Below are 22659 nucleotides of genomic sequence, written 5' to 3'. Positions count from 1 at the left end.
TCAGAAATGAATCCTCCCTCGGCCATTTGTTGCAGAAACAAGATGTTTTTGGGAGTTTTACTTCATGCCAGTCATGAAGAAGACACTTTACTGAGGCAAAGATAACCTGGGAGAGGAACTCACGCCAAAACGCAGTTTAAGATATTTAAGAAAAGAAAACTTTATTTGTGACTTGTTAACAAAACACATTACCAGATTGATGAAATCATAAGAATCACTATTATCACCTTAACAATGATAAGCAGGTGTACAAAAAGGTTATGAACAGGTCTGCACGGCCGCAGTCGACCGGTGTTCGCCGGCCGCCGCCGCCGCACCCAGCAACATTCACTATACACAAGAAGAGAATACACCGATTTCATTTTTTTAATGGACTTTTCTTGGATTTTTATCTTGTTTTTTTTGTGTCTTTTTTCCTTTTTTTTTCCTCTGCAGGGTAACAAACAGATATGGAGAGTGAATAAATGAGTCAGTTCCACAATAGTGTTTGTTCGATCAGTTCAAAGCTCAACACGGGTCTAAGGACTGAGTTTCTTCTCTGTGAAAACCATACTGTATGGGCGAAAACGGGGAATAAAAAGGCATTTCAAAGCATAGCACAATAGAATCATGTATATCTAGAAGATTAAAGTCATTTTCAACAGGATACAAAATGTGGTTCTTTTAGGATTTTCCCACAAGTTCACTGTTTCCGATATCAGTTGTGTACTGTAGGCATGTGTTTCTTCTTGGATGAGTGTGGTTCTTTTTTCACGTGTGTGCATTTTCTTGGGAATCAGTATCAGAGGTATATGTATTCCAATACGCGTTTCCCAGTGGGAAAAAAAAAAACAAAAAAACAAAAACATATCTATGTATATATAATATCTATATAGAATCTGTTTCCTTTGCTCATAACATGCAAACAGCCACTTGGTAATCGGACAGCACAGACTTACACCTGCAGGAAGGAGCAGGGGGGAGGATTGGTGTTCGGGGAGGACTGAGCTTGATGGCAGCACCTTCACACCCCAACCGTGACTGGTTGATGCGATGGTCTAAAAGAAAGGAGCGCCGAGGAGACGTTTCAACCACTTGCAATAGTTCTGAGCTTTACAGCATCAGGATGACTAAAGCTCACATCTGGATCACTCATTTTGGGCCTTGGGTCAGACTGCTGCAAATACGTCAACGATTTGATCCCTTTAAGGTGTGATTGTGTGATTGAGACCTCTTAACCGTCGCACCATTGGCGGTTTCACCCCTGTTTACTCCCCTCTTTGAATGCAACCACCATCCTCCTTCCACTGCTGCTGACCTGCAATCCCAGAACCGCAGCAGGCGCAGCCGAGGACCGACTCGCCCAGTAGTTTCTTTTTTCTCCCCGAATGGATCAAAAAGATCCGCTGACATGAATGCGATTTCTTTAAGGGGCCAGTCTCTCTGATCCCATCACATCGAGCGACGCATGAGCTGAGTTTCTGCTAACCTGTCAGTCGTCCTCACCACGGCGAGCGTGCAGCCCATGAGGGGGATGACAGAGCTGTCAACAGTGAGCAGTCAGAAGAGAAACGACGGCAGAGCGTCCTAAGCTCAGTTCAAACTGAGGTTGAACTTAACTAAAGATGAACATGAGTGTTTGGCGGGGATCTGGGTGTCTGTCTGTTTTCTGTGTAAATATGGATACATGTAAGTGTTCCTCCGTCCCGACTGCACAGCTCACTCGAGGGGAGCGACTTTAAAGATGTTATCCAACCATGATGATTTGACAAAATGGGAGTGGAGGGAGGAAACGGGATAGCGGGGAAAGCGGATCCTACAAGCGCTGAAGCGGTGGAGGCAGCGGTGCCGGGCCTGAAGAACAACCACTTAACATTCAACGACAGAAGTAGAGGGAGCAGGCTTGAAACTTTGAAACAGAAATGAAGCGACAAGCAACGTCCCTGCGTCCTGGCTATATAATACACTTCCGCACTGAGGATGAGGACGGCGCTGGCCTTCACTTTTGGAGTTTCCAGATCGGGGTGCATATTTTCATTTTCAGTTTGTGCGTTCGTCTTGTTCTGAATGTAGGAGACTGTGTATGTGTGTGGTTTTATTCTGGGCCACTAAAAGGCAGAGAGAGTAAGTGTTCTTGTCATGTGTGTGTGTGTTGGGCTGAGTGTGCCGATGCACGGCGGGAGTAAGACCCCGTCGAGGGGCTGGTTGCATCAGCTGCACGTATAGGTTCCCTAGTTACATCCGAAGTGAGCACTAATCCCAATTAATGCTAAATTACAAGCGATACCACCACAATAATCTGTTGTAACGCAACCATATGCAACAACTAAATAGTTAAGCAAGCAATAAAGCAGGTGCAAATGATACAAAGTCACGAACTGCACTCACTACCAGTAAAGCAGGATTCATTTCCTTTTTTTGTTTTCTTATTTTTTTTTGCACGCAGCATTTGTTTTTTCTTTAGCAAATTCATGCCGTCTTGCAGCCTTAAGGGCCGTGGCACAAATTCTGCATGTTTCTGTCCATTTTCTACACGTAATATCATATGCCGATTACAGATTGACACTTTCCAACAGCTCATTTCCATCCGTCCAGGGAGGATCTGGCTCCGATTTATTACTAGCTTATCAAAATGAACAACTTCACCTGAAATGTTTCCATGTTTAAATTGGATGATTATAGTGAATAGCTACATTGTTACACCAATAAAGTATATCTCAAATAGCACCTAAACCAGACTTTCTGTTCACTTTTACGGGTTTCCAGCATACCAGCTTCATCTCGGTTATTACAGCACTTAAGAAGGAGCCATGTTGTCTTATTTTACCACGGTCCGGAGTGAATAGTTTGCAGAGAATGGACCAAAACATGCAAATACTAGTATTACTAAGTTAGAGAAGAATAACGATTCTGTTTAACCAATCGTGAGCGTATCGAGTCACGGTTGAAGTCACGCGTTGTGCAGCCGTCAGCAGCGCGTTGCCACCGCTGACGAGCTACTCGTTCGACATCTTCAACGTTTAGCGTTATGTCCACTGTTCAGTCAGTTTCAGTAACTTGGGACTTACAAATAAGCTAGCAGCTGTTAAGCCGCTACTTTGTGAACTAACCTGGGAACAAACGTGCGCGTAGTTGGTGCAACCCAGTGCAGATTCTCAGCTTCTGCCATGTGCTATTTTACACTGAGACGGAGCTCTTTGTTGGAGTGTGGTCCAGAGTCTCTCAGCCAGCTCACTCTCTTAAAGGTGCTAATCTTATTGTATATGTCATTGCATTTCCTTTTCTCACTGTTTTTTCCTCCTTTTCCTTTTTTTTCGGCATTTTTTTATTTTACAAAAGACTCAACTTTCTGGAGTCCGACACGCCCTGTTTAAGACGAAAGCCTCCGTTGCATGTTTGTGGGTTTGTTGGTATAGTTTTGGCTTTCGCTTCACTTTGACTTGGCAAAGAAAAAATAAATAAAAAGGGGTGCCAGAGATGGCAGCCGTGGCTGACAATGGTCAGATACAAATATTGCACCTTTTTGGGGGTGCTTTTTGTTGTCACTTATACAAACGTGGCGGGGCAGAGGTTCAGTGGATTGGATGGTGAAATCACAGAAAGGCTAATCTAAGCAAATAAACTCATTTCTGTGTTAATTTGGTCCAGCCTTGACATAAAGAACATTTGTAGTTCGCATGATGTGGGAGCCAGGCCTGTGTGGATGAGGGGTTGGCCACTGTACAATGTCTATGCAAATGTGGTGCATGGGGGGGCTGCCATTGTTGTACAATACGCATTTGGCTTATTTTTCTGGCTCTGAAGTCGGATGGTAGTTTGTCGGTAGCTTTGCTTTCAAGTCACCCCTTCTCTTCTAGTCGTCGCCATCATCCTTTCCTTTCTCCTTCTTGTCCTTCTTGTCCTTCTTCTTCTTCTTCTTCTTCTTGGCGTCCTCCTTCTTGCCGAAGCTAATGAAGTCGCCTTTGTCGTCCACAGGCCCCCCGTCGTGGCGAATGGAGATGATGGCCGGGGATCCGGGGATGATGAAGGCCTCAGGAGGGATCTCCCCGGGTTTCAGCTGCTGAGGGGGGCAGTATCCTTGTTGGGCGCCGTATCTGAAGTGCCAGCTGTTGCTGTTGACTCCGGCACCCACTGGGGGAGATAGCTCTCCTCCACCTTCTCCATCTACAGAAGCAGGAGGAAAACAATTAGCTGATGCTCGGTGGATAATCTGGATACGGTTACAATGCAAACCATGTAGCAACCAGCTTAAACTCTAATACAGCCAAGAAAATGTGATTTAAAAAAAAAACAAAGCTGTTGTTCTTGGTATCTGCTGTCATGCAGCCTAAATCTGCATTAAATAAAATGATTAATAATGCTGCAATTGCCTACATTTGCAGAAATGGTTTATGGTGGTAATGTGGACAGAGATTGATACTGACAGCTGAAACGCTGGTGTTGATACTGACTCATTTTATTTTAGAGGGACAATGTCACAATGGTCTCGCTCTCAGTCCTTTTTATCAGGTAAAAAACCCACCGAATTCCCTGAAAAATAAATAAGGGACCCCTCATCGGCAGGGCCAGCCAACCCGATTGGCTTCACCCTTCCTGGCGTGTTGAATTTTTTTAGCCCCTTTTTTTGTGAGTGAAACGATTTTTCAACTATTTGATTCAGACCTGAATTGAATTATATTTTTGAATGCCATGAACACATGGAAAACAAATTATTATCCAGCAATTCACTTTAATACAAAGTAACAAAATTAACTGAATAAAATAAGTATCTTTCTTAAACAGAAACCTGTCCTGCTTAACTTAAAATTGTATAAATTAATATAAAACAATAGAAAGAAAGCAGAAACTCCATTCTTTAATAGTGCACATTTTTTGTGCAATAACAAAAGTGGAAACAGAAAGTCTGTAAAAAGCTTGTAAACATATTTGTGCCTCAACGGCCATGACTGTAGCTACAGATGTAGTAAAACAGAAAAAAAAAAACTCAACAGCTCAATGCCATTTTCCATTGGCATTTTACAATTATTTTTTGACTCTCACATTAATACGGGACGCAGACTTTAGTTTATAAATATGGGACGATTCTGTTTTTCAAGGGACGGTTGGCAACCCTAACCCAAAGTAACCATGGGCACCCTTCTTGGTCATGTCTTGCAACCTCTACGTATCACTTTATGGCGCCATGTCACGCATGAACAGAAGTTGGAGACGCTGCCCTCCTCCCCCCTGAAATCTGAAACACCCCCCACAAACAATGTAATTGGATGCATGAATCGCTCTCACCCCGTCGTGAAGGACACGTTTGTTGAGCCGAACACTGATGAACAGTTAACGGCTCAACACATGCAACAATAAAACCCCAAATATCTGATCTCACGGGAACGTTAATCGCAGCTGGTGAGAACTTGACTGTTGTCGAGCAGCAGAGGCAGCCGAGCTCACCACAGCCTCATTAGGTTAATTAAACAACGCTTACTTTTTCCACCCCTATTTCTTTTATTAGAAATGATCATTTGGTCAGTCGCCTGATAGTAGCGCTAAAGCCACGGGGAGCGGATATTTTCAGAGCTACAATTCAGCCAAGATCACTTAAAGGGAACGCTGGAGGCAATAACCTTAAAACCACGGGGATGTGTAACTTGGCACTGTGATTAGTTTTTGTATTTGGATGATGGCAACAGCATAATCCTCCTCACACAGAAGGCCAGAGACGGGGATTCAACTTCTGGTGCAAAAACACGGATGTGAGAGAGAAAGGAAAAGCAGCTGGCAAGTCAGAATAGGGCACATAATAAAAATATATACAATCATCATTATAAATAATGAAGATAGAATATATCTATTGGGGTCAAAAGGTCAAATATTTTGGGATGGAGAGGAAAGAGGGTGTCAGATGGGATAAAGAGGGAGTGAGAGTGCGAGTGAGCGTCTGAGCGAAGCAGCAAGAAGGATAGGAGTGGGCGGGATCTGCAGACACGGTGCTCTCAGGCCCACACCAGTTCCCTCTGCACTGACCTACTTTCAGTCTGGATTTTATTTAGATCAAACACAGGCCATCGCCAAAAGAATCTGTTTGATTTTCCTTTGTGGGCTATTTATGACATTGCTGGAGTACAGAGATGGTTTGAATGCCCATCCCACGGGACAAATCTTTTTATTTATTTTTTTTGGGGGGGGGGTTAACTAGCATATTGTCTCACTGGATTCCCCCCCGCCGACACCATCGGGCAAGAGACCGTGTTTCCAGACTAGAATAAGAGCAGATACATTTGAACCAGTCAATACACGGCTCTGCACTGTCGCCCTGCTCGGCCGCGCTGATGAAGAGCTGAGCACACCACAGATGAAGATATGACTCGTTAATGAACCGCCACTCACTGCACACTCATTCTATTAGCTCAGAAAAATCTTGAAAAACGATCTGGCGTTTCTTGTTGCCAGGAAAAGTCAACTGCTGCCTCGTGTAGTGACACGTAGCGCTATGAGCCATTAAATGATGGCAGAATACGTAAAATATTGAATTATAGACCAAAAAAAAATAAAAATATGGCCGCATTTTTTGTATTTTTTTTTTTTTTTTATCATTCTGTAAAGTTTTTTATTCACCATATAAATAAATACATGAGCAACTGAGTGGAATCAAGCTTGTTTAATGATTAGTCAGATTCCCGTGCTACTTTATCTCACCATTAGCGGAGTTACTGATGTGATACCGTAATGACGTGTTCAAGGATTAAGATATTTGTGGGGATGGTCTGTCTGTCTGGATCTAATGAGGGTATTACGCCGCTCGTGTTTTAACGTCTTGTTCAAATGGCACCAATGATTCGGTAAGAGAAATCGCTTGTCGTGTCAACGAGGACAAGTATGATTACATTTAATTAAAAAGCCAGTCAATGGGTGGAGGAAAACGCATAAAATATGACAAGGAAGAATGTGCATGAGACGACTGAACAGTGAGTTTGAACCAAGCTTCTGAAAGACGAGAAAATATCCAAAAAGGACCCTTTTGTCATCGTGAATGAGGCCCATTTCCAACACCTAAATCAAAAACTTTGTTTCTCATCAGTACTTTCAACTCGCTCTCAGTTCATCACCACGGTCACCATGGTAACTAAAAATGGAGTAGAAGGCTTCTCTAATGAAATAGTGTAGTTTGTTTTTGTTTGTTTGTTTTTCTACATCGAGCAGATAGAGAACATGAGCGTTTTGCAGGAACAGACCAATCATGACAGGTATCCTGACGCGGCGGTAGATCCGATCCATCGCTATGAAAACTGATGTTAAAAGGGTCTCCAGTGCACGCGTTAGTCAACTCTGGTTAATGGTCCTATTGTCACATTTTACAATTTCTAATGTAGGATTATAATATTTCTGTCTAGTTTGATTTTATTTAACCTTCTGAGGAGCACCAATTCTGAATCAAAATGTTCATGTATTAAAAGAAAAGTTGAATCATATATGAAAGCTACTACTGAAAGCAAGCTAATTCTGGAAGTCTCACACTATCTTACATAACTCCTGTTATTGGGTCTCCTACAGGCTGTGAGTAAATCCATATTAAGTTACAGTTTGGCCTCTTCATTCAAGTATTGGATCATTTTGGACGCTATAAAAAATTGTTCAGCTCCAATTCACTTCAAAGTGAATGCACAGGACTGGTGGGTTAGTGATGCTGCCAGGTGGACTATAATCACCGCAGCAAAGAAAATAGTAAACAGTGGCAGTAACAGTCGGTGTGGCGTATTAGAGCAGCTCATATGCATATTCACGACCAGCTGAGCTCAAATGTCAGTCTATTGTTGTTTTACTCAAGTGAGTATTGTCCTTTGCTGAATCCACCGCAGCGAAAAAATTCAGACCCCAAACATTGTCAATTAAAATACTGACACTCATGAGTTTGCATGAAAGAGTGATTGCGAACGAGTAAGTCTCGCTGCTGCTATTTCCACTAGGATGCCTCTGAAATTTCCTTAGATACGCCTTTATCTCCCATCAAATAAGTGTCTGAAATAGATTATTGTGTAACTGCTGGTAAGCAGGTCAGTATTGCTCCTTGTGAGGATGCTGCCACGGCACCTGATGAGGACATGGGGATGTTTGAAGCCTCATTTCTCGTAACCTGATGTCCTACATTTGAAATAGGCTATGCTATTTTCTGTCTTGATACAGTTCCATCTCAAATGAATCTCTCAGGAGCTTTAGCTGTAGCCCCGGCATTAATCTGGCAGGGATGTCGTGTTTGTGTAAATACAATCAGATTGTTGCATGTCGTCTCTAGGAGGAACAGCTGCACAACCCCTACTTCCCCACATTTATTCCTCTCTGTGCCTCTTTCATTCCTAATACCTGCTCTTGCTGAATTCCCTTTCCTATTCTCTTCCATGCTCCTGTCTCTAAAAATTCCATTCACAGATATGACCGGTTGCTATGGAAACTGCCTTCGCCTACTCCCTGCTGATGGTGGGTGCGGCTGCTGCAGCAATCTCTCAGTTAGACAGTGTTGCCATGCAACGAGTCACATGGCGTTCCCTAGCAACAACACTACTGCAGGAACCTGACAATCCTCTTAACCTTTCTCTCCCTCCATCCCCCCACACCTCACTTTTTTTTCTCCCTCCATCCCTGTGCACGTCTCCTTCACTCGTTCTCTCTGAAAAGTGCTTTTAATGTTACTGGATCTCTTTTTTTTTTTTTTTTTTTTCGTGGCACTCTCCCATTACTGATAATAGCCTGTCTCCCCCCTCCGGCATTAGACAAATGTCTCCTCATCTGCGCCACGGGTCACTTACATAAATGCAGTTTTGAGGGTGCTGCACTTAGACGTACCACATGTCGAGCAACCTCAACATGAAAACAATCCAAAGCATGCAGGAAAATGTGTCACCATAAAAACTCATCATGTGTTGTTAAGCAGAACAAGCTGCAATCTATTGTATGTCGTCGCTGTAGCACTGTGCCACTCCTTACAAACCGTGTGCTGCAACCCCCCTGCATGCTGTGCACTTTATTTAAAGACAATATTTGAGTCTTTCAAGGCCAGAAAGACTGATTTTTGAATTGAAAATTGATATTAGAAGCTGGTATTTTCTTAAATAAATGCTCCTGATGTCCCTCACAGTTTATGTTTAGTATGATACAGGGGGACATATTCTGTCACTGCCGTTGTTGCTACCCATCACCCTGAAGTCTACATTGCAGGTTCTGCAGCCAGACAGAAAATCAATAAATGGAGAGTGGGATGTATGAAGAGACAAGTTACAACGTTGCAAACACCGTCTTCCAGTCATTCCTGTCATCTTCTTCCTACTGAAACACTCCCAAACATGAGTCATGAGCCAGCTCTGAGCCAGTGACTCTGTGAATGATGCAATACCGTTCATTTTGGACACTAGCTCGTTTTACGCATATGTTGAGTTGCGACATATTTTCACTGCTGCCACCCACTCAGGAAGAGTCTTATTCAAAACAGGAGCCTTTCCTCAGTCTGTGTGTGTTATTTTGCTGCCGGCTGCTTTTAAGGGGGAATACAGTTGCTCAACTGCGACTCTGCACAGAGGCCCGGGGCCTCTGGGATCTCATCTCAGCTGTGCTTCAACACTACACTGCAATTCAAGGCCATGCAGACATTTAAATAATAAATCTGGTGAATCCCTGAGCGAAACCAAAGTAAAACCAAAGATGAGTAAATTTACTTCCCTAGGAAGTCTTTGCTGTAAGATTTGCTCACATGGCAGTTAAACCAATGTGAATGGATGGATGGACGTTGCAGCATTTTGTGGTTAGAGCTACAAATCTGTGCCTCACCAGTCACCTGTAGCCCCACAACATTTATTAAAGAAAACAATGAATATTTGGAAAATCTGGCTATTCAGTCACTTGTTGATGGCTTAATATGTGATAACTAGCTGAGGACTGTTGCACAAAACCAAAAAAGAGATGAAGCTGGGATACGTCAGTTATCAGGCTGAACTGAAAGCAGGGGTGGATACATTACCGTGGAGGTTTATTCTGGGCAGCTAGCGTGGCTGAGAACTGGTTAAAAAGGGGCTATTTTAATACTGCTGCTCCGTCTGTTCAGTTTGCTGCCTCTGTCTGATCAGAAATACCTTTAATTCAGTCATTTATGATCGTCTGTGTGTGTGTGTTATCTCATTTTCATTAGACCAGACCAATATTTTCAAGACAAATAGCAATTCTGCATTATGATTGTCATTTTATATATATATGATCCATAAAGATTATTATAAAGGTTTATATTAGTATCGCTTTCAGCCATAGCCTGTTTATACTTCTCTTTAATATCACTTTTGTCATTGCAGTTGGTGAGATTATTAGAAAAAGCATGGCTGCGGTGATCTCAAAAAAGTCCATTATGAGGGAAAAACTGCCTAAAATCCCTTTTTTTATGCCGTGTTTTTGCTTCCGAATGATGTTTGACGAACGAAATTCTGTAAATGCAGTTTCTCTTAACACAGTGATGCTGATACTTTAGTTTGAGGCTTTGTTGCCAGTTTGCCTCGTTGTCACCTGAATGCAGGGCCCCCACAGCCATATTAAAGCATACCATTAAAAACTGTAAAAAAAACAGTTGTTTCTTTCAAAGGCTACTGTATATTTAAAGAAGTTTGTTCAAATGAAATCCCAGCATAGTCAAAGGAAAATTAACTCTTTAAATATAACGTATATACTATGCATTTGAAGTGCCTGATAAGTGTATTACTAGTACTTGCATGCATTTGTTTAGCGTATTAGGTGTCTGGCCTACTCATATGTCTCCGTCATGAAGTGTTTCACGCTTGGTGAAATGTAAGTGACACATATTTTCATTCTTCATGGATTAGTTGCAACTCTCCTCCTGGCTTGGTGTTTGTTCAGTCGAACAAGGGTTGGATGAACTCAGTGAGACACATGTACCCCGCTCTCTCAGACGTCCTGAAGTTTTAATGAAATCCTTGTAACTATCATTTTACAATTATGCACGTAACATACGCGGCTAAATAAAGCCTGAATGTGAAATCGAGGGCCTGCTCTAGTTGAAAGATTTAGATTCATTCATTCATTTATTTCAAAATGTAATCCAGGACTTTAGGTTTAAAAGAAAACTGTACCAGTGTATGAATGTAACCATCTGAATGCAGTACTGTATTTTGCGGACCATAAGGCGCATTATATGGTGCAATATCAAGAACGGCTCTATTGTCTTACATAAGACGCACCGCGTTATAAGGCGCATGATAAAATATATATAAAGCGAAACAAAACAGTCTGGTAGGTCGAATTTTATTCAACTCTTTCACAATAACTCAGAATATCGTTCAGTTGTAACAAATACAGAAAAATACACAATTACATTTTAAATCATTTGTCTTCCACAAATCCACAAATAAACAGTGGAGGAGGTAAGCGTAATACTACGTCCTGTTCTCTGATTGGTTCATTGTTTCTGCCGATAGTGGTTGGACAATCATTGTATTCCAACATTTGATCAAAATTGGATTATGATATAGATTTGAAAATTGGGTTTATGCTAAAAACCCAACGTTGGCTTGACGTCTAATTACGGCGAGGTAACATGGACCAGATATTGGATGATGGTTGCTTGCCAGCACAACATAATTAGTTATCTAACGTTGTCTGACATTGCAACCCGTATCCAACCAAGGACCGACTTTAATCAAACATCCCCGCGTCAGCTGGGAATGGTCCGACAATTAATCAAGCGGAGCGGCTTCGTCGCTTACCTTACTTCGTCGCACTAAAACATTTTTACAGATTTTTTAGTGTACCACAGTAAATTGGTTCGAGGTCAGTAATCCACAACAAGAATTCATACATGAAGTGCCCCAGATTATAGGGCGCATTGCCGACTTTTGAGAAAATGTACGGATTTTAAGTGCGCCTTATAGAGCGAAAGATACAGTAATTATTCAAATTGAACATGCAATTCAGAAAGAAAATGTCTGCATAATTCATATTCAGAGCACTAATAGTCTTGCACAGAAGTTATTTAAAATACATCAAAAGTCATACATTTATAATATTCTTATATCAGAAAAAGTGAGAAAAACACAGATTTGTGATAAAAACAGAGATAATGGGGTTGTAAAAATGCAAGGGAAGGATTAGACATTTTCTGAGACTAAAAACATGAGATGAAGACAAAAAAAACCTGTATCAACGTCAGCATACTTCTGTGTTTCGTCGTGCAGGGAAAACCAGACACGTTTGGATCCAGGTTCTCAAGGTTTCTTTACCTGCCATTGTTAATGTAATAGTTGCTCGGGGGTCACGTTCTGGGTCTCTGGAAAACGCCTAGAGACAACTTGCAATTTAATAGATGCTATATGAATAAAATTGAATTGAACTGAGTTGTGTTGTTGAAATAAAACATAATCATTTAATTGTCCTCTTGTTTGTTTGAGCTGCTCCGTGACCCAGCAGCAACATCCTGTCACCTGTGGAAGCTCCACCTCATTCAAATAATGAATGTTTTATTCATATTGTTATGTACAGAGCTGTATAATTTACATCCCACATGGCAAGTGCCATATAGTGATGATGTTAATCCAGGTCAATGTGTTTTCATAGATTATTATATACAGCTGTGTTTTTTTGACTTATCATTAACCTTCAATGGCTCAAACTTCATAAAACGTGCCATTCTGTCTTCACCACATGTGTTGAGCCTCTGATGCATTCAAACAAAAACAAAGGACAAAATCAATCACACTTTACTTCTGAAACTAATTGTAAAAATCAATTGTCTTTTTATTCAGCGGTTGTGTTTTTTTTTTCTCAGCATTTCCCCCGAGGAGCTGACACACACTCGGTACATGAACCCCGCCGTTCACTGCTCACCTGCAGCGCTGGATACAGTGGGCCAGTTCTGCACCAGCATCCCCTGAGCTCCCTGCATCACCGAGGCCTCCTCCATGTGGACGGAACTGCTGGAAAGAACACATTCAGCTAAATCAGTGAGGCACTTTCAAATATTTATTCAAACATTTGACACAATAGGTTTCATTTCCCAGATGCATTTTTTTTTTAACGTCATGACATTTCAATCCATTGCAGCAAAAATAAATCATACTGTAAAAAAAATGTAATTAGTCTTTTTCCAGGCTCTGAAAGCAACAGTTGTTGAGTTTTATTTTGGTACGACCAGTTTGTATCGGATCAGAAAACTAAGAAAAATGGTTTTTACTTAGTAAAGTCACACTATTTTGAACCGTTTGGTGTTTCTTGGAAGAGATGAGTTTTCGAGAGATTTTTGAAGGGAGAGAGATTTGGTAGCTCGGCCCACTATTGTGGAGCCACAAATAAAACTTTAAACAGCTCGGGCAGAGGGACTGCTGAACCAGACCACACTCCTTAAACAAAGATAATGATAAAAACTGAGATGGCAGATGAATATAGACCCTGGAGGCACTCTGTAAAGACTTCCTGCAGCCATGGGGAACCAGTGAAAGTCAGTGAATGGTACGACTTTTTGGGCAAGAAACTGAACCTCCACATTTTAATATAATACATTGTAAAGGGGTTTTCAGGAGGCGCTAATCCAGTGGGGACCAATTATCCAAACTATCTTGTACTTCACTCATATTGCTGAGAGTCCACACAGCAATGACAATGTCAAAATGTTATTACAGTGTAATCACATAATTATAACATAATTTCATATCTTCTGCAAAAACTTCCCTTTGCCGTTTTATCTGCTAATTAACATCCCCATCAAACATGAGGGATGGCATCAAAAATACAATAGTTCAAACTCTAATAAACTCATACTTTATATGAAATGAACAGAAAAGGAAAAAAAGCAATTCTATACATTTGCAGCGAGTTTAGAGCTTACTGCAAGTGAAGACCTGCACGGGGCCTCTGCAGTGCAGCACACTAAATCCTGGCTCAAGCTACACATTATGTTGATTTGTAATGAAAAAAAAAATGCCTGTGTGGATACATTTGGAGTGCTGCTTATGAGAATATGACACAGATAGGCTTAGAGCATTCACACTGACTGACTGCAGCAGGATTTTGGGTTGGGACTGTGGGTGTTTCGGGCTGTTTGTAGAGCGATGCGTTCAGTTCCGCCTGTGCTGGGGTGAGGGGTTAATGCGCGCGATCTCTCTCTGTCCGCGTACGTTACAAGCACTGTCCGTCACTTAAAGGATGCCGCAGTAAATTGTGGCGATGGCTTACGTTAATCCATGTCGTGTTAGAGTGACTTAATGACAGAGTGGACATCATGATCCCCTGCACCCCTGCGCGCCATAGAAATTAACACTAATATCCAATTAAGTCAAACTTAGACGGAGCAGATGAGTGCACGACCCAGCGGTAAGCAATGTTAGCATGAAATTATGAAAATGTAGTACAAAGCGTGGGAATGTGGAGGCAAAACTCATTAGTTCCTGATGGTCCAGCTGTCGTCATCTCGTGTCTTAATGGAGCTTCTCCATGGAGTGGTCGTTTGAAAAAGTGACAGATGTAGGTTTGGGAATTGCAAGGGTTGTTTTTTCTGTCGCACAGGGTCCTCTTCATTTCAGAGAAGCTGGTGAGGTAGGTGGGAACACTTGAACGCAAACATACCGAAATCACTGAGGCCTAAATGCTCGTAAGTTTAATTCAGCCCTGTTTTAGAGTGACACTTGATACTAGTGTTGTTTTTGTCAGCCTGTTTCAATTTTAGTTTTAGTCTAGTCTTTGGGTCAAGCTATCGTTTTAGTTTTTTTAGTTTTAGTCACGTCATTTTAGTCTTGTTTTAGTCAAAGATTGTATTTAGCCAAACCCATTTTACAATTCAAACAAAGGTTATCTTATTATTATATCATTGTTACCTTATAGATTCAAGAATACATTCATTCCAGATACAGAAGACTCTAATTTGAGTTTACAACATATTATAGATATTTTCATCTTTTTTCTTTTTCAACGACAAATTTGGTTTTCTTTTCCCTGTCTATGTAGGAAAGTGTATCCAAAGATGGTCTCTTCTTCTTCTCCCAGCCCCAGAGAAGATCCCCGCGTGGCCGGCCATCGGCCCCTTTCCCTATGGAACTTTCTCTTTAATGGACGTGAACCTAGAGCTCTGCGTTAACGGCATCAGCCTCTAACTCTGCAGCTGCATCTTCTGGATCTGATTCCCCGCTGCCGCGACTGGGATTGAGGACGTGACGTCACCCAGCAGAACTAAACCAGAGGAAACTACTGAAAACATGGATGTTAAGGATCTTTGTTAGAACATTTCGTCTCATCTCGTTTTGGTCAACGAAAATGAAGAAACATTTTAGCATAGTTTTTATTTTGTAATCTACATTTTAGTCTTGTTTTTATTCGTCTACGATATTGCATTATATATTTAATTATCGTTATCGTCACATGACCTGCATTTTCGTTGCGTCTGGTCTCGTGTTCCTGAGGTGATAAAGTTCTCTTGATGACGATATTTAGTCATAATTTTTTTTGACGAAAGCAACTTTACTTGACACCAGTATGCATTTGAATGTATCTCAAATTTGGATTTGGTGGTGTAAAAAGGGCATCCGAGGGCTCAGCGATAGAGAGAGAGAGTTCAAGCAAGTCCAAACCGTCCCCTGAGAGATGCCCTCACATGTGCATGCAAAGCAGTCGCCGACAATGATGCATGTGTGCATTTCATAATCTCCGAAAGGTCATCGTCAGCTCATTTGTCCTTCAAGCTTCCTGCTGAAAGACTGTGGGAGAGGGAGGCGACGCTTGGAATGTAGATGACCTATATAGTGTTACACTGCAGAGAAAGAGGAATACTGCAGCCACTGATGGAGCTGCTCAAGCCTTCTCCCAAAAGACAAGGATGGAGCTGAGGTTCACACAAACGCTGGAAAACTGCCAGTGGTCATTTCTGAAAATGGGAGCCTTCGAGCTCTGGTTTTATTTTGTTTTCTTTTTTTAAACCCCTTTATTTATGGTAATACCTTTATGGTACATGTGTTGCTGCAATTAATGTACCAAGAAAAATGTTCTTTTCACCCTTTTGACACAGAAATTGCATGCAGGTACACCCACGACAAATATAGACTTTGTTGTCATTTCCAGAGGTTTCCCTCAGCTCTCTGGCATTATTCATTCATGTTTCTTCTACAAATAATTCTGCAACATATCATGACATGAAGAAGCAGCACTAATATCACTAAAAGTCCTAAAAGTCATGGTTCCCTATAAGTTCCATGCGAACATTTTCTGGGGAAAGACGAAAACCTCTTGTCACTTCTGCGAGGACGGCGGGAGCCAGTCTCCCGCAGCGGGACTGACAGCGGGCTGCCAGCTCCATGCAGTCTGGTAGAATGAATTCATCATTTATGGTGTCATGTTTCCATCACTGCCGATCAGAGATGGAGCTGATAGATACCATAATTACTGCTGATTCCCCGGGTCTGATTGCAGTCGTAAGCCAGTGGGTGTTGGCGGCAGTTTTTTATCCAGTGAGAAAGAAGCTTTAAAAATACGTAACATTCACAGGAGCTGCTGTACGGGTATGAAATTTCAACTTTTTCATAAATATTCACAAAGTAATGAGACAAAATGATTTTAAAATGATCTGAATATTTGGATGGAATGTGATTTGTTGATCAAAAATCCACAAAATGTTTTTTACTAAAAACTAAAAACCGTCTATTTTGCCGCCTATTAATAAAGTTGTGCTCTCGTGCATCTCTAAAAAGTTCTACTTTGGTTTCGTTTGGGATCATTATCCCAAAAAGACACTGTGAACGTTTTTTCTAAGCATTATTATTGCAAGATTCATCAGCGGTGTCCCCGATGATCTTCATCCATTTCGTTACACTTGATCCAACTCGGTCCTCGGCGACCTGGCGTTTTCAAATTTCACATTTCCCTCATAAAAGCTGTACTTGGTGCCTCAATGGGGAAGCATCTTTCGAGTTTTACGACTGTGAAGCAACTTGATTACATTAAAAACCAATTAAATTATGCCATTTGGCTCTCAGGCACCTCCTGCCTTCTTTGCCGTGAGAGAAAAACTGGAATCACCCCCTTTTTATGCAGGGAAGTCACCAGGAACTGTTTAATTAATGGTAGGCAATTAACATGTTATAAGATCACAGGAACAATTAAAACCATATTTGAATTTGTTCAAGGAACTATTTAAAAGTCATCAAGGCCAATAACTATGTTGGGGTCATGTTTCAGTCTTGTATGTTTTAATTTATGAAATTAAGCCACTTTGCTTCTGGTCTATTGATTTATTTGGTCTTAAAATATTCTGATAACAAAAATGACTTTATTTCCTTACAGTGCAGCAATTATGTAACACTGAAGTCTGTATGTAGACAGGGTGTGCAGGATAAAAACATGTTTGTGTTTTTTCAGACGATCAAAAGTTGCAAAAGAGTTAAAAGATGAAAAATGCTTACCTCTGCATCCCGGCCCTCAAAGATGCAGAATATCTCCAGTCAGCATTCGGGGCTTTCGGCTGATCGAGCAAGAGGAAGAGAGAGAGAGAGAGATAGAGAGAGAGAAGAGGAGGGAAAAAAGAGAAGAGAAAGATGAAGAGACAGCGAGAGGGAAAGAGGGGAGGAGGTAGGGTGAGTTTAGTTTGATCTCATACTGTGCAGAGCCAGGCTAGGCCATGGTCTCATCAATTAATCATGATGCACATTCCAGTTCAGGACTTGATAGGAACACTGCAGTTGTGTCCCACACTGCAGAAACACACACTCACACACACTGTACGTATTGATAACCACACAAATTTTTTAAAAAGGCCAGTCACTGAGAGCCATATTGACAGATTATGGATGGTCTCCCACTAGGTGCCTGTAAAAAGCTGAGAGCTGAGAGAGTTATGCCCCGTCCCTGAGTGCTTCTGTGTTTATGCAGGCCGACGTGTGTGGGGTGTGTGTAACTGGAGTCAATCTGTGTGCTCCCGGTGAACTTGGGCTGAGTGACTGCAATTCCCCACAGACCTCTCACAAATCGCTGCCTTTAAAATCCAATAAGCAACAGCTATTATCATCAGGCCAACCACATGCTATGTTTCGGACATGCAGCCGGCATCGCTGCTGAAATACAAATGCGGTCCGTGTGTAACATAGTGGAAGACGACCACATGTTCACAACATTTCATAATAACTGGGCTGTTTTCCTCTTTCCTCACCTTCCTTGCTTTTAAAAAGAATTGATTTCTCAAGACTGCACATCTCAGATAAAACGTATAAATCTCTTTCGCCATTACGAATGGCTGAAAATAGATTACCAATGGTGAAACTACAAAAAGGCGGTTTTAATGTATTTTAAATAACCCTTCATTAGTTTTGCTGAGTTATAGTTGTTACAAGGTCTGAGCTATTGACAAAGTCAGAGCTGCCAGGACTCCCATTCATTTGTCTTTAATGATGCCAAAATTCACTGATGATCATGCTTCCATCATCTCAATGAGGGTAAAGTCATACTTTTAATGAGCTACACTTTCATGGGCATTAAATGTGCCTGAGTCTTTCATAATTATTTTCCTCATGAGTAGGTACTCATGCACAGCATGAAATGATTGCCAAATGTAGCACTACAGCTTATGCTAAAATCTTCCAGCACCATGTGGGTTGCCGTCATAGACCTAAAAAAAAAAAAAAGAGACATGCAACAGCAGAACAACAGAATATTAAGACACACAGACCTGCTTAGGCAGCTGCAAGTGTCCCAGATACAGATGGCACATCACGTTCCTCGGTTCAATTCAGAGGAGAGAGTTTTCTGCTGGTAAACCCAGCCTCTGAGTAAATCTAATCTGCAAGGTTGAGGCTGGAGGTTAATCTAATTTAAGAGTCTACACTGCATCACTTGTCTGGGTAGAAGCTTTTTTTTTTTAATTTCAATAAATGCATATAACTAATGTACTACTGACAATTACTTCTCACAATTAAGATGATGTATTTCCAGACAAAGAAGTGAAGCTCCTGAGTCTCTTGGACGTAAAATCATAAAATATTGAGCAACTTTTTTTTATTTATTTTTAGACTTCAACTCAGACTTCATAAGACTAGCAGATGTAACACATTCCAGATTAAGAAGGAGCACATGGGATGACTGCCTGCTTTGCAGAGTGGCAAAATGCTTTACAGGGATCACAGCAATGCAGAATAGTTTTTTTAAAGATGTGAAACTGGATGCACCGTAAACATAGCAGGTGAAGGTTTGGTTGTTTCAGTCTCCAGGAAACCATACATGGTAAAGGAATTATATCACTGAAGATTTAATGCAGCCTTTGAGAGCACACAGAAAAGAAAATGTGCACAAATCATCAGTCTCAGATCTTGTATCAGTTGCAACATCAACTAATATTGTGGGAGCTTTGATCAAGGCCAATCGCATCAATGTGACTGCTTCATTTCACTCCCCCAACTACACACACAGCTTCACACGCAACTAAGATTGAGTTCCCATTGAGACAATACATGAAATGGGAGATGTTGTAGATGGGATGACAACCTACTAGTGAATCACAAATGTCTGGATCAGCAGTTATAACACTGGTCCCATGAAAAGCATCAGTAATGACTCTAATGCAGCATGAGTGCTGAGCTTGGCAGGACTACGTGACTGCACATTAGAAGTGGGAACTGAACAAAGGGAATGGAGGCTGCACAGTATCCATTCCCTGCAGGAAAATATCAAACTTGACATATATGAATGTCAAGTTTCTTCAGAAAAAAGAATAATATTGAAAATCCTATGGCAATAATGCAGCATGAACTCGATCCAATCATATTTGGCATGTGTATGAAATAGTCAGTTCAAAATAATTAATATCTAAACATGGTGATGCATGACCTTGTGATTATGTGGAGAAAGGTAAACATCAAAAATGAATGACACACCTCTGGGCAGATTTGCAGCGAGGCATCAGGCATACTCAGTCTTCGTACAAATCCGCTCCCACTGGTGAAGAAGCGGTCGGCCCCGCTACCCCAGGTGCCGCTGATGGGCCGTCCCGTGTTGTAAAACATGAACGTGTCGCTGCCGGAAGTGGCGGTCAGGCAGGTCTTGTAACAGTATGTCTTTGTTAGGGAGCCATTTCCCCGCACTTCAATGTAATGAGGCTCGACTTTGAGGTCTCTCCGAAGCACCACGTTGTTGTTGGGCTGTCCCGGGGCTCCGCCGGGGCCTCCCCCACCAGCACTCACGCTGCTGCTCCCACCATCTGGAGGGGGTTTCTGGGACACGCAGCACGGCGAGCAGGACCCAGGCTGGGTGCAGTAGGCGTGACAGCGGACGATGGCCAGCACCACCACAGTGACCAGGAAAACAAACGTCGTGGCGCTTAGGGCCACGATCAAGTAGAGGGTGACGTTGGAGAAAAGCAAGGCGCTGTGAGGTCGCGACGTCCTCTTGGGGTCAGGTGCGGCTTTGGGTGGTACTTCCATGACGGCCACGTTGATGGTGGCGGTGGAGGAGAGAGCAGGCTTGCCATGGTCTTTCACAAGCACAGTTAGAGAGAAGGATGTGGAGTTGTCTTCCAGGATCCTGCGAGTGGTCCTGATCTCACCAGTGTGTTCGTGAACTTTGAACAAGTCCAGGTCTGTGGCAGTGTCGATGACATAGACCAGCCAAGCATTTGGACCAGCGTCTGCGTCATATGCCACCACCTTGGTCACCAAGGCACCAGGATCAGCGTTCTTTTGTACCGTCTCCAAGGAGCGCGTCCCGTTGCCGGGAGGGCTAACTATGAGTGGGGCGTGATCATTCTGATCCATGATGTAGATGTAGACTGTGGCCACTCTGCTGAGAGGAGGAATGCCCCCATCCTGGGCTTTGACCTGGAAATGAAACTCTCTCAGTGACTCATAGTCGAAGGCTCGCAAGGCATAGGCCTCCCCTGTATCGGCCTTCACCGACACATACGAGGTGACAGGAATGCCGTGGTTGTTGTCATTGAGCACTGTGTAGGTGATGCGTGCGTTCTCTTTGATATCTGCATCTTGAGCCTTCACCGTACACAAAGGGGCTCCGGGGGCGTTGTTCTCACCCACATAGACCGTATATGACGTCTGTTCAAAGCGTGGCGGGTTGTCATTAACATCGGCCACGTCCACCTGGAAGGTCTTCTGCGAAGACAGGGGAGGAACTCCTCCATCTGTGGCACTCAGAGTGACATTGTAGGCATCAGTGGTCTCACGGTCCAGGAAGGCTGAGGTAACCAGAGTGTAGTAGTTTCTGAAAGATTTGATCTTGAAAGGAAGGCCTGCTGGGATCTCTAAGCTCACCTGCTTGTTTGCTCCGGAGTCTTTATCCGTAACACTAATGAGGGCTACTACTGTGTCTGCACGGGCGTCCTCCCTCACAGGGCTGGACAGGGATGACAGCACTATCTGAGGGATATTGTCATTCACATCCACCACCTCTACCACCACCTTACAGTGTGCAGCCACGGCCCCGGGTCCCTTATCCATGGCCTGGATGTACATCTCGTAGGAGTTGGTCTCTTCATAATCAACATTGTTCCTCACTCTTATTTCTCCTGTGTTGGTGTCCATGCTGAACATCTGTCTGACTCTCTCCGGAGTGTAGCTGCTGAAAGAGTAATAAACTTCTCCATTTGTGCCCTCGTCTAAGTCACTTGCGTTCAGCTTAATCACCAGGGTGTTTTTGGGTGAGTTTTCCAACAGTTTCACCTTATACACGGAGTTGTCAAACACGGGAACGTTGTCATTTGAGTCCAAGACCCGCACGTTGATTTGGGCCGTCCCTGTTTTTTCTGGCGTGCCACCATCCACGGCACTTAGAATTAACTGGTGGTAGGCCGTCTGCTCGCGATCGAGGGGCTTTTTAAGCACCAGCTCAATGTGCTTTGTGTTGAGAGCCGGTTTGTTGGACACCAGCGCGAAATGGTCGTTTGTGCTCAGCTGATACATGCGAATTGAATTGGATCCGATGTCTGGATCCTGCGCGTGCTCGATGGGGTAACGAGAGCCCGGCAGAGCGGATTCTGTGATCTCCAATTGGTACTCGTCTTTGGGGAACTGCGGCGCATTGTCGTTGGCATCCACAATCTCCACCTCAACATGGTGCACCTCGGTGGGGTTTTCCACCATCACCTCCAGATTAATGTGACAGGTGCTGGATAGATCACACAGTGCCTCTCTGTCGATCCGTTCATTGACAAGTAATTTCCCATTTTTGGGGTTGACAATCACGTAGCGCTTACCGCTGTTGGAGGTTACCTTGATTTTTCGGGTGGAGAGCTTACGGATGTCCAGCTCCAGATCGCTCGCCAGATCGCCGACCAGTGCCCCATTTTCTTGTTCTTCTGTTATAGAGTATCGCAACTGTCCAAACGAAAGGCCACAAAATAAGGAAAACAGCAGGAAATAAAAAGGCACATGACTCCCTATCCAGTTGCATACCCCCGTCACAGCCATTGCGAGCTCACAGGATCCGCAGACGGATTAAACGCAGCCTTCCGCCTTTTTAGCTGGCAGTATCTTGCATCCCAGCACCTCATTAAGGTGGGCTAATTGATCTCCCTGTGAATGAAACAGAAGCAGCTCATCCATTGCGTTGCCCGGCTGAGATAGATCCTCTCCAGCGCACCCATATTCCCTTTGTCCGTCGTGCGCTTTTTTTTTCTTTTTTCCTTTTTTGTCTCTCCAATGCGCGCCGCTGCTGACGGGTGTGTTTCCC

General features: G+C 42.8%; 1 protein-coding gene across 2 annotated transcripts; it reads right to left on the bottom strand.

The window, feature by feature from the left end:
• Positions 1-135: 135 nt before the first annotated feature.
• On the bottom strand, positions 136-22659 carry LOC133459757 (protocadherin alpha-C2-like). Of its 2 annotated transcripts, none has more exons than XM_061740031.1 (4): positions 19857-22659; positions 17397-17455; positions 12841-12929; positions 136-4143 (listed from the first exon to the last, which is right to left on the bottom strand). In XM_061740031.1, the coding sequence occupies exons 1-4, from the start codon at positions 22395-22397 to the stop codon at positions 3833-3835; spliced, it is 3000 nt and encodes a 999-aa protein (XP_061596015.1). In that variant the 5' UTR covers positions 22398-22659; the 3' UTR covers positions 136-3832. The 2 variants fall into 2 exon arrangements, with proteins under 2 accessions (XP_061596015.1, XP_061596016.1); XM_061740032.1 differs by having other exon boundaries at positions 12841-12926.

Source organism: Cololabis saira, chromosome 14 (genome assembly GCF_033807715.1).
Source record: "Cololabis saira isolate AMF1-May2022 chromosome 14, fColSai1.1, whole genome shotgun sequence".
In the NCBI taxonomy this organism is placed as follows: domain Eukaryota; kingdom Metazoa; phylum Chordata; class Actinopteri; order Beloniformes; family Belonidae; genus Cololabis; species Cololabis saira.
The sequence above is the reverse complement of the archived record's forward strand: the minus strand, read 5'-3'. Positions and strand labels throughout refer to the sequence as shown.